The 12,317-nt window shown below is 38.9% G+C and overlaps 1 protein-coding gene across 1 annotated transcript; it reads right to left on the bottom strand.

The window, feature by feature from the left end:
• Nucleotides 1-1,002: 1,002 nt before the first annotated feature.
• On the bottom strand, nucleotides 1,003-12,217 carry efcab7 (EF-hand calcium binding domain 7). Its single transcript, XM_044043264.1, has 13 exons — nucleotides 11,844-12,217; nucleotides 11,367-11,578; nucleotides 11,136-11,222; nucleotides 10,219-10,423; nucleotides 8,318-8,439; nucleotides 5,140-5,281; nucleotides 3,681-3,790; nucleotides 3,421-3,584; nucleotides 3,133-3,266; nucleotides 2,867-3,015; nucleotides 2,239-2,448; nucleotides 1,456-1,563; nucleotides 1,003-1,294 (listed from the first exon to the last, which is right to left on the bottom strand). The coding sequence occupies exons 1-13, from the start codon at nucleotides 11,971-11,973 to the stop codon at nucleotides 1,214-1,216; spliced, it is 1,854 nt and encodes a 617-aa protein (XP_043899199.1). The 5' UTR covers nucleotides 11,974-12,217; the 3' UTR covers nucleotides 1,003-1,213.
• Between the last annotated feature and the right edge of the window lie 100 nt (nucleotides 12,218-12,317).

Raw genomic sequence — 12,317 nt, 5'->3', positions numbered from 1 at the left:
ATACTCCTGCAAGCCATGTGACATTTAGCTTGCCGGCTCTACAGTTTCAGCAGAGAAAGTCAAAGGGCAAATAATGATCAGAGCGATATAAATAGGAGGTCAAGACCGTTGCAGCTGAAAAGGCCAAGGACTAATAAAGTTTAAACTTGAATGCAATGCAAAGTGATGCATTTTATAGCCAACCCCAAAACCCCACAGCACCATACTGTACTAAGGGTATGAACAGTAGTGGACAATAGTCCAGACTAACACAGATTACATGTTTAAGAGCCGTTCGTCTACATGTAAAAGAAAAATGCTGTATGCACTGATTTGGTGATTAACAGATCTGAAGATGTCACGGTAAAAAGTTGCATGACAGCACTGAAATACTGCTGACAGTGCAAACTGTCAAATTATAAATGTTCACTTATGATTGGCAGCCGTCACTATAGTGAACACTATTAACTGTGTGATAAATTCATGATTTGAAAAGAGCCCGAAGGACATCGAAGGACTTCCTGATTCCAGATTTTCCCTAGAACCAATGAATAAAAACATATAGTCGCATATAACATAGCATTCTAGTCTAAACCATAGACTGTATTGCTATCAGTGAAAGAAACCAGCTGTGATTGGACGTGGTCGTAGAACTTTACATCTGCTTAAAAAAATAATAAACTAATCACTTTTATTTTGACCATCACAGTCGCATGGATATAAAACAAAAACAATAAAGTAGCTAAAAAAAACCATGTGGTAACCCAAGTAATTTAAAACTAAATGGAAAATCTCTGACCCGGCCCATTTATCTTAAACATGTAATCATGATAAATGAACAGAAAAAAACTGAAACTGAACATGAGAAAATGACATTTAAGTCACTGACCACAGGTGGATCTGATCAACCTGTTTTCCACAACCTGACAAAGGACGCCTGCTCCTGCTGTTGTGGTCTTAACAGAAGGAGGCTTTAGAAAATGTACACACATGGTTTCTTAAAGTTGAAATAATTAGGCAGTGTTCCTTTTTGAAATTGCTATTTACTGTAAAATGACACATAGTAGTTTTGAACAACCATTTAAAACATTTTTCATATTGCCAGTAGATATATAACTATCTATTTTCATAATGTACTCTATGTGATACCACAGATCTATAATTAAATATTGGCCTGTCACTATTTTGTAGCAGTAGCACAGCCGAACCTTTAATGTTTCACAGTAGTTCACCTTTAAGTGTATGTCAGTATGGTCTCCACACAGTTATAGGTCCAGTCCTGCTTGTCACTGATGGGCAGGACATGCTGGCACATCTAGAAGACAAGACACACATTTGTATTAACATTACATCACATTATCTATCATTTTTCTAATTCAGGTTCTCAGGAGTGGATACAAATGTCCAATAGGAGCACTTGTGATTATAATGATATCCAAACAATTTGTTAAGTAAACACAAGGGTAAACCTCATACCATCTTTGTCCGTGCTGGGACCTCCACGGCAAACACACTAATGCCTCTACTGCTGCTGCAGTTCCTGCTCTGCTCATTGTTCACATGCACAGTCACTTTCTGGTTGGTCTACAACACAAAGAGTGAACTTTAAATCGTGAAAATAAAGAAATCAGTTGAAAACATATCGAAAAAACTGAAGTGTACTGAAGTATATCATTTGAAATGACATCCATAGCTGCAAGATCTACAGTGATGGAATACTGTAATACAATGGGTGACAAATAAAATAAATAATGACTCTACTGTATATAAACACACATGATAACCAGGTAAATGTTGTCCCTGTTTGTGTGAGTCAGTCATTCTTTTGGAGCAGCTCCTGTTGCTATGAGAATAGACACCATTGCTGCATATCAATGAGCAACCTCACACTGTTGTAATGAACTCTAATTCAAGCCACAACAAATATTTTGTCGAATACTATAAGTAATATGTAGTCTAACTTGTTATACTCTCAGCAAACACTGATCACCACATTCAACATCAGTTGTTGGCAATAGATATGTCCAGTAACTGCACCTTAAAGTGACTGTTGATTCAAAAAAGAATGGTGTAGGGCAAGAAAAGTTCCTTATTTCATCCAATAAAACAATGAATGGTTATTATTTTGTTGGTTATCTAAAGAAATGATGGTGTTCATTTCAATGTTGTTTGAGTCCTGTATGCCCATTTATCACATTTCTAATAATCACTGGTGAAACTATACCAACAGAGGCAGATGTAGAAGGTTTGTTCGCCTACCTTGTTGGCTATGAGAGAGGAGATCCTGTGCTCCCCTCTGTAGGTGTAGATGAGAATATTTTCCTGTCCCCTCAGTGCTTTGGCGCCTGTCTTGGCCATGATGGACTTCTGGAGAGCCTGGTTCAGAAGCTTGGGCCCTGACTCCATGCTGAGTGGCTGAAGAGACAGCTGAGTACCTTCAGAGTGAACGTCTATCTGAAATGGGCAAGCCTGACCATGTGGGAGAGGTGGTAATTCAGTTTGTTAGTGGGATTTTAAAGAATCTCTTGAAACACTTAGTATGATGTAAATATATTCCTCTCTGTACTCATTCAAATCTTTATTTTAGGAATTCACATTGAGATAGTGAGATCTAGCAAAAAACAACCACAATAACAAATACCTTCACAAAATAATAAATACAATGATCAGACAGTAAAACACAGCAAAAGGCAGCAACAATATGACATAATTTCTCATTTAATTAATCATTCAATAACAAATTTCTTCAATCTATGTATGTTTTGTTTATTCTACTGTATGTTAATGTGACATGTGTTGTTCCCCACTCTTTCTAAAGGCCCTGATTTCTTGTTTTTCATTAAATAGGGTTCATATTTTTTGAGTGAAATCAGATTGGTAAACTTACCTCTACCAGCTCCAGCATGCGGTTGTAGCCCATGGCTTCCAGGGTGACCCACAGATCTGCAGCGTCTCCGTCTTTCTCTGTGGCCTCCATCAAGTTCAGCTCCATGAAGCCCTGCCGAGTCAGCTGGTTCTTTCTCATATCAAAGTTTTCTGTCCCACCGCCACCCCAAGAAAAACACAACGTTAATATTTGTTGTGTACTCACTCCTTTGAACTGTTTCTCTAGCACCCCTCTATGTGTCAGGCTGCCATAATGACAATTATTACCTTTGCAGACAGCCCAGGCATCCTTGTCACACTTCTCTCCACTGGTCCTCAGCTCAAAGAAGTTGTACTCTTCCAGACTGAGCAAACCATTTCCATCCAGGTCTATAACCTCAAAGATGTCTGTCAGCGCCTCCCTGTGGCACAGAGGGAACAACACTGGCAATTATTCACAGGGTTGCATCAAAGCATGTGCGAGTATAAATACCGTGTTCACTCTAAAGCTGTTATGTTTCTAATCATATGTACACTATGAAAATAAAATGCATACATGTACAGACAAACACTAACCTGAGCTCTCTGGTGAGGTCTAGTTCTCCAGTGTCAGTCTTGTAGACGAGCTCCACAGTTTTATTGGAGAGACTCTTTTTGCTTCTTTTCTTCAGTCTGCAGCCACTGGTGAAGGGCAGCAGATAGTAGGTCCCAGCGCTCAGTTCTCCTTTCCAAACATACTTCTGCAGAAACAACAGAGTGGTGGAAAAACATTCATAAAATCCTGGAATTCTTATCCAGCAATCAAAACAACAATGTACAACAACACACAAACAGACCTCTTTGTCCTTTGACTCTGTGAAATGCACTAAAGTCGAGTCCTCTTTGGTGTCACCGACCGATGTCATAAAAAGAGCTGTATCCACTGTCATCCAGGGTGAACTTTTGTCTGAAATATAACAGAATAACAGGAACATGTGAAAAAATATTATTTTTTAATTCATTTTTATGAGTGTGAAAATACACATTTGAACAGAACAAAAACAAATTGAGGAATTAATCAAACTAACTAAGTATTATCCCACCAAAACCCACACAATGTTAAATACACCACAGAAGCCATTAGCAGTGTTGACAAGCTACTTGGGAAATGTAGTGAGCTAAGCTAACAGTTACTCTACATTAAATTAAGCTTCACTACACCAAAGCAAGCTAAGGACGCTAACTACGTGAAGCTAACTTCATTCCAAGTCAAAGCTATCTCAGTGATCAATAAAACTTATCGGACAGATAAGCAGGCAGAAATGTTACATTTAATTGTTTATTAAACAATAAGATGTGCTCTCACCGCTCCAAAACCAGAACACAAACACCAAACAAAATGTGCTCCACATGGTAACAAAAAGCAGGTTGAGCGTGTGTGTATGTTCATCTATGTTTGTTTGTGTGTGCGTGTCTGTGTTTTCATGGGTATGCTCAATAACATTTGCAGGACAAACTGCAAGTTTAATCAATAACTTAACTCAAACCACAGTATCAAAAGAATAAAGACCTGCTCTAAACTGCTCTGTGTAGTACGTAAGCGTAACATAAGCGACTCCCACGGGATCAAAAGCTATTTGGGAAAAGCTATTTGATTCAGAAAACATCGACGCAACCACCACGCTATTAAGAGTAGTTATCAGAATCAGAATCAGCTTTTATAATAGTAACGTTGTTACTTGTAGCGACAAGGTTGCAAACAAACTAATCCAAAGGCCATTAAAATATGGAGCTTTTATATGAATCCTGATAATCTGACATTCACATCAACAATCCACAAGAATAAACTACTAAATTCACAGACTTTTTCTGTTCCTGTTACTAATTCCTTAACTCTTTAATCAGTGAAATGAACAGAAATACAACAATGCCCTATCACTTTTGTTTTAATACAAATTAGGGTTGAACAATTAATCGAAATTGTATCGAAATTGCAATATTTAATTTTGTGATTTTATTTAAGATTTAAATATGGCCTAAGAGGCACAATATCTTTTAAAGCCCAAATCTGTGTCGAAATATCATTTAAGATTAATTATTGTCTTGATCTAGACACATCTTATTCTACAGACTGAAATAAACATCTTTGTCTCTCACACAGCTGCACAAATATCACACAGTAATCATTTTAAATATGTTTTTCGAATGGAAATGAGAATAATGATGTAAAAAGGACCATTCCCTCTGACATTGCAATTAGATATTTATTCACAACCATTCAGCCCCAATACAAATAATAAAATAGAAACATAGTACCAGGTCTGTGGCTGAGGCTGAGTGGTTGAATGGTGAGGTAGACGTTGGTTGTCTCTGGGACATGGAGCTGGTACTGCAGAGAGCTGATACTCCCATCAACCTCCAAAAAGAAACATCCCTTCATAAAACTGTGATGCCACTCCTGAAACAATGAATAATATTTCCTTTTTAGTAACATATTTATACAACATTTCACTCATACACTGTGGCAAATAAAGCATGACAATAACCGATTGAGTTGTTTGCCATTTTAAACCTGTTTCAAACATCACATGCAGTGTTTTGTGCCGCGTGAAACCTCATTTCATATTTGGTGATGTGTGGTCTCCGCTAACATCCCGACACAATGCCGACGAACAATTTTGCTGCTTGACAACACAATGCGTTTAGTCATTCAACAGAAACCAAAACTAATTTGCAGTCCCTATTAAAAGGGGGATTGATCTTGTGACGGCGGAAGTATACTTTGGCACGAGAAAGTGAATGAAGCAGTCGATCATAACAGAGAGGTTGCTCACTTGATTAAAAATACTGCCATTGTGATAATTACCACTCGACTCTTCAGGGGGGCATATTCATTATTTCACTGTTTCTGGCACTTCAATGGCATGGAAACAGGTGTTATTGCAGTGCTTATCCAGAGGAGGGCAGAAGTGTTGCACTGTGTTTCGGCTGCAGGCTAAAGAAAAGCTCCTTCTAGGGCTTGATATAGTAAATTGGAGTCCATTTAACTTTGATAAATACAGCCTTTTCAATCTCGGGCCTGCGGTCATTCAAAATTATCAAGAGGCTACTTTGGAGATATTTATGAATCCTAATATTTCTCTCATTTTTGAAATTCTGTTGTTGAGATAATAATTTCAAATTGAACAGGGACATGAGAGCAAGAGAAGTTTTCCTTCCTCTCAGCGGAGACACATTAAATGAAAACACAGTTGGTGTGGACACACAGTAAGAGGACAATGAGGGCCAAGCAAGTCTGAAGTAGGCCATATTTCTTTTTAGTAGACAAATAAATCACCAAGTTAAACAAAGAAAAGTACCATAAAGACGGAGCTTGTCACTCCTTCAGAGGAAAGCCATTTTCCTCAAAGTATTTATCTTGGGCTGTGAGACGCATAAAAGATCAAATCATAACACTTCAGTGGTTTGTCCAGACAATATTAAAAGAGGGAAATTGCCATGGGCACCTGTCCACTGTTAAAAGACATCAGAATTAATGCTCCCACAGAGAGAGGGTCAGACTGCAGACTAATACAGATGCTGTCACCTGCTCTGGTCACAGGTCTGAATTACTGCTGCACAGAGGGTCACAGGACACACACAAACGTGCTTTTATATCTTGGTGAGGACACATCATACACATAATGGATTCCCTAGCCCCTTACCCTAACCTTAACCAACACAACTAAGTGACCCTTAACCTCACCCTAACATTAACCTAATTCTAACCCTAACCCTTTTCAACCAGATCTTAACCCTGAAAAGGCCCTGAGAATCTGTGGGGCCCAGACAAAATGTCCCCATAAGTTAAAAATGTCTTTGCAAAGATAGGTTTGTATGTTTTTTGGACCTCACAAAACCATAAATACATGTACACACACACACATGCTGGTTTTGCAATCTCTATGGGGACACTTAAAAGACAAAATGCCCTAGCTCCTTACCCTAACCTTAACCATCACAACTAAATGCCTAACCCTAACCCTAATTTAAATTTAACCCTAACAATAAAATCCTGTCTCAATCATCAAAAAGACTGTCAAAGTTGCGTCGACCAGCCAAATTGTCCTCACAAAGATGGGTTTGACTGACAACTGTTGGTCCACACAGCGTAAAAACAAGCAGCCTTACCTTAACCATCACCACTTAATGCTCAACCGTGACCATAATCTAATCCTAATTCAAATCAAACCTAAAGTTAACCATCCATCCATCCATCTACCCCTTTATCCTCCACATGAGGGTGGCAGTGGATGCTGCGACATAGGGCGATGGGGGGGGTCACACCCTGGACAGGTCGCCGGTCCATCACAGGAGAGTCCAATTTACCTAATCCCCAAATCTGCATGTCCTAGGACTGTGGGAGGAAACCAGATAACCCGGAGAAAACCCACACACACACACACAGAGAGAAGTTTACCAGTTCCTCAGAAATGAGGTTCATTGAAGAGGTAATGAACACTTGACAATTTTTCTACTCATTTAGACTCACTTGCATCTCACTAAGCACACACACTGATACACACATACACACTCACACCACTACAAAAACACTACCAAGCCTCCGACAACCACCACCCAATTATCAGCCTGTGGCAACACAGTAGCCACTATAGTGAACAGAAGTTCCCTCAGAGGTAAATCTCTGGACACACATTCCTTTACCTCGATGATGTCTGGCCCTTTCCAATCACAGTGCATTATTTGGAGGTAAGAGACGAAGCGGGAGGCTGTTACTTTTTATTTATTCATTTACTTTTGTCCCTTGCTGTAAAGCAAACCAGTCGTGGTTAAGCCAAAGAGAGTAAAAACAAAGAGGGAGGGGATCAATACAAGCGTATCCATCAACCCTGGGCAAATGTCAGAAACACTGGGTGACAGTGATACTGGGAGGGACCACAGGCCGTCGATCACATGAGCCAGCGTAAGAAGATTTACAGGTTTAATCACTGATTGTAAAAATAATCATAAAAAAAATATTAAGATTCAAAATTTAAAATTCTAACATTTACTACTAAAAAATGACGACGAGAAATTTGATGTGCTGTCATTAAATGCTCTTTGAAAACATTAGCTAACTAGAGCTAAAAAAAGTGAACTATGATTTAATGATATTGATTGTGATATATATCACAAGTTAAAGTTGAAACAGCTTTGAAGAGCTGTTTTACGACTACGTCTGTCATTTCGTCATAAATTAATGTGCTTCTTGTCGTTCTACTTTAGTGCAATTTCTTTGTTTTTTTTTCATGGTTTTTATTTATAAGACGTTCAGATTTTCCCCCGCTGAGCTTTGAATTTGTATTCAGGATCATCTCGTGGGTGAGAACTCCTAACGATGTGTATATATGCAGTGTGTGAGAGTGATCCAAGGTTATAAAAAACCTTAAATAAAGCATCTAAAATCTATACATCTGGTTATATTACATATATACTGCATACTGTGTAACTTTACCTGTAAGTCTGCAGGCTCTGGTGTTTTGCTGGACTTAGCGCTGCTGGATGTCATAGTGATGGAGTTGGCCAGAGACGAGCGTCTGCTGCGAGCCGAGGAGGGACGAGACGATGATCTGCTGTCTGAAATAAACACATTTCAAACACAAAGATGAAGATATTAAGTCAAAATACATGTACAGAATTATTACCAGTAAATAACAGAGACAGATGAAGCACAACCCTCCCCACCACCAAACAGTAAACACTCTTTGAAAAGAGAGATGAGGTGCACAACATCATTGACACTGCAATCTATCTTCTCAGAAGTCCATTCCCAAGTTCAGGTGAAGATGATACTTTGCATTTGGGTTCTGAAGAAGAAAAAAAACAAAAAACCTGTGATCCAAAGTTCAGCCTCATTTTAATTAATTATGGAGGCATTTTAAATCACAAATGGCATAACAGAGCGCTCGCAAATCCATTATCTCACACAACTTTTTATCTTGAGCACTAATTGAAGGAAGGAAATATCAATTCACTAATGAGGGCCCTGATTGTTTGCCAGCTGCGGAAAATCAAGATGTAAAGTAATGTGATGGGCTCACAAGCAAATTACCGTAGAGGAGAATAAATAGACCCACTGTCATGGTATTTGTCAGGGATCTATTTTGTATCGACGTGAGTGTTTTAATCTAGAGGAGCAAACGGTAGCTGTTTTGTGAATATGGACACAGATTCACTGAAACAAAGCCTTTAGAGTTCACCATTGTTGTGTCCTTGTGCTAAAATATCTACACAAAATAAATGAAATAAACTAATTATGATCTGAAAGATACAAAAGACCTAATACATAATTTAAACAATCCTTTTGTATCCTTTGTGTAAATGACCCACTTCAAATACAGCTTGTTTATACTGACAAATGTGAGGGCAAATGAGCAGTCAAAACTGTTGTTGAGCTCCAATAATAACCCATTCAACATGTGCGAGCACGTAGCGTGTGGTGTCAGGGCCTTGTTAAAATGTAAGAGGTATAAATCAATACCTGGGAGAGCGCACAATAATGTGATAATCCCGACTACTATGTGGGAGCTCATTTGTTTTTGCAGTGGTGGTCGACTGGGCCCTCCTCTCGACCACTATCTAATCCCTCATCATCTCCCAAGTGAGAAGTGGTGGAATCCTCCAAATCAATAGCTTGAACATGGACTGACCACTTAAATCAACCCCATCTATCTTACCACTGAGGGCCTGTCTCTGGCTCGCTCAACCAGGATCCCTGTTCCACTCCTCCACCTCAAAACACTAGTGTTAAAATGCAAAAAGTAGATTTTTACACCCACTCTTAACTGCCTGAAAGTGCTGTCTTTTATAGAAAAACCTGCCTGTTCATTATGTGAGGTAGCAGAAGGGCTGCAGCTTGACTTAAAAAACCCATTCCCTGCTTGTTTGAACAAAACAAAAACACATCAGTGTTTTTTTTGGCAAGTGCTTACTCCAAATCAAGAGCTGCAACATAGTTCAGTTGGTATTGAAAGAGCTTTTTCAAAATCTGTTAATGGCCAGAATGATGACCCAAAAATCACAACACTTAACAGTCTCCTCCCTCCAAACAAGCTGTTGTTTTTTTTTTTACTGTGTAGCTATATGATGATGTATGACCCATGTTAATGAGGTGATTTGTCATAGGGAGGAGTGAAAAATCGATCGATAACATAGCTATGATTTATTCAGCAAAACTAATCGCTGAGGCGTATTGGACGAATATACCCACTTTATACCCTGACAGGCTGCTACTGGAAACATACAACATTGTAATGATGTAGCAGGTGTTTATTGACATGAATGTGATTTTTTAATAACATGAAAACAAACAGTCAAATCTACATTACGTATATTCTAGGAAGTCATACAACGTACCTTTTCTGAATGCTGTGTCTGACGTTTCTGGGGGCTGAGGTTGAGTTGCTGCCACTTGTGCTGATGACGTTGATGACACAGAGTTCTTTGGAGGGCTGTACGACTGACTGCCAAAGTTCTGTACCTTCAGCTTGGCATCAGCCTCAAGCCTCTCCAAAGCGGCAGCCTGACACCGTTCTGCTGTAGACACAAGCAATCTGCAGAACTGACAGAAATGGGAAGCCTTAAGTCAGGATATGATACTTGAGCGCAGTGGAGGTAATACAGATGTCGCAAGTGCTCACATCTCAGAGGCTAAACTATTGTTTTGTTTTGTGCTGCTGATGTTTTTCTGTTCCTCTTTTTCTCTGTCTGTGGGTTTAGTTTAATCAACGCTTTTGTTGAACGAGTCTTACAAAAATGTATTTTAATGATTTAAACTGGGTCAAAATGTAAACAGTATGAATGTTTCTCCCTTTACGGGTCGCCGCAGTGGATAATCTCGCTCCATCTTGCCCTATCCCTTGAGTCCTCATCAATATGACAGTAAATGAAATCACAACAGCTACTGCTGTGATTTTACCGTTTCAAGTTTCTGTACTTTGCTTTGCAGTGTAATTATTACACAGGTATTTGCAATATTTTTGTTTAATACTGAGATCACAATAATTTACAAACATGCATTGGTAATTGTAACAAAATATACTAATTTCAGTGTTATCTGTTTTACTTCATGTTGTATGACATTCTCAAACCTGGACGTGAGCCGCAGGAGATTTTAAGACATTTCAAAGATGCTAAAATGTCTATTGTTTTGGAAGAGTTGCTAATCAACCACTTATCCGTATCAGTTTAAATAATTGCCCAATACAGTTATATTAAATATACATTTTTAACAGTGCACACAATGACCTGCAAGTATCATGGTTCAAACTTACCTCAGCATAGTCCAGTTTGCCATCCTTGTTAACATCAGCTAATAAGAAAATTGCATTCACCTCCTCAGTGCTCATTTTTTCTCCTCTCTGGAAGATTCAACACATGTTTTACTATTTCATATGCAGCATTTACATATCACACAACACACTCGATACAAACAAATGTAACAAAACTAAAACGTGACAATTTGTTGCTGTTATCTCTAATACAAATATTTTTGCATTACTCACAGTGGTGAGGGCCTGTTCCAGTTCACTGTGTGTGATGTAGCCATCATTGTTCATATCCATCTTTTTGAATGCTCTCATCAGCTCGGTGTTCTCAGTTTTCTTTTCATGCTTTAGAATCTCACAGAAGTCATCAAAGTTCAGCTTTGAAGTTCTTGGGGTCCAGTATTTGTTGAGAGTGGCAAGAGATGGATTTCTTCCTGCTTGTTGAAGAACTAAAAGGGATAAATTGAGGGACAATGTGACTGTAGAAGGAGCAAAAGCAGAGGACATACAACTGCCACCCATCTGACTTCAATTAAAAATGCATTTATTTATTAAAATCTAGTTCCTTTGCGCAATGCAATGAACACCTGAACTACCTGTATAACTTCTACTTGAGCTCATTGTGTTGTGGAATTAAAACGCAGATTAAATCAATGTCAGTGTATTTTTCATTAAAATAACAGCTAACACACACACCGCTTCGAGTTAGCTTACCACGAGATAGCTGCTGTTTCGAAGAGATATTTGTCAAACTAGATCTGAACACAGCGAGGTAAGTGGCTCTGCACTGCGTGTAGAAAAGCTCCTCTTCATCCGACGGACGAGGACAATCTTCAAGAGACATCTTTCAGATGGGCGTGATGGCTATCGTTAGCTACAGTAGCTCCGTCCAGCTGTAGGAGAAGGGCAGGCGCCAGTGTTGTGTGACTGCTAACGTCAGCTAAATGCTAGTGCGTTTTAATTCCATATCCCGTTAAATTATCCAGAAGCATACATGACACATTTGATAGCAACCCAGAGAAGAAAGAAAACCATTTGTCCAACAGCGTTGCTATGAGCTGCCTGTTGCTATGTACACAAAAAACTCAGCGGTGTTCACCAAAACACGACACTGAAGAAACAAACACAAACTGTTCCTATTAGTGCTAAAACAATTACAATACTTTACATGTATGATTTCCACTCAAT

Source organism: Solea senegalensis, linkage group LG14, assembly GCF_019176455.1.
Source record: "Solea senegalensis isolate Sse05_10M linkage group LG14, IFAPA_SoseM_1, whole genome shotgun sequence".
Lineage (NCBI taxonomy): Eukaryota > Metazoa > Chordata > Actinopteri > Pleuronectiformes > Soleidae > Solea > Solea senegalensis.
Note: the sequence above shows the minus strand (reverse complement) of the source record. Positions and strands in the feature narration are given on the sequence as shown.

Bases quoted from the DNA above. Each gene is read 5' to 3' on its own strand.
- efcab7 (XM_044043264.1), bottom strand. From the start codon at position 11,973: ATGTCTCTTGAAGATTGTCCTCGTCCGTCGGATGAAGAGGAGCTTTTC. The intron at 3,791-5,139 runs GTACTATGTTTC...GTTATATTTCAG, and splicing joins CAGCCTCAGCCACAGACCTG to ACAAAAGTTCACCCTGGATG. The intron at 3,016-3,132 runs GTAATAATTGTC...GCGGTGGGACAG, and splicing joins TGCCTGGGCTGTCTGCAAAG to AAAACTTTGATATGAGAAAG.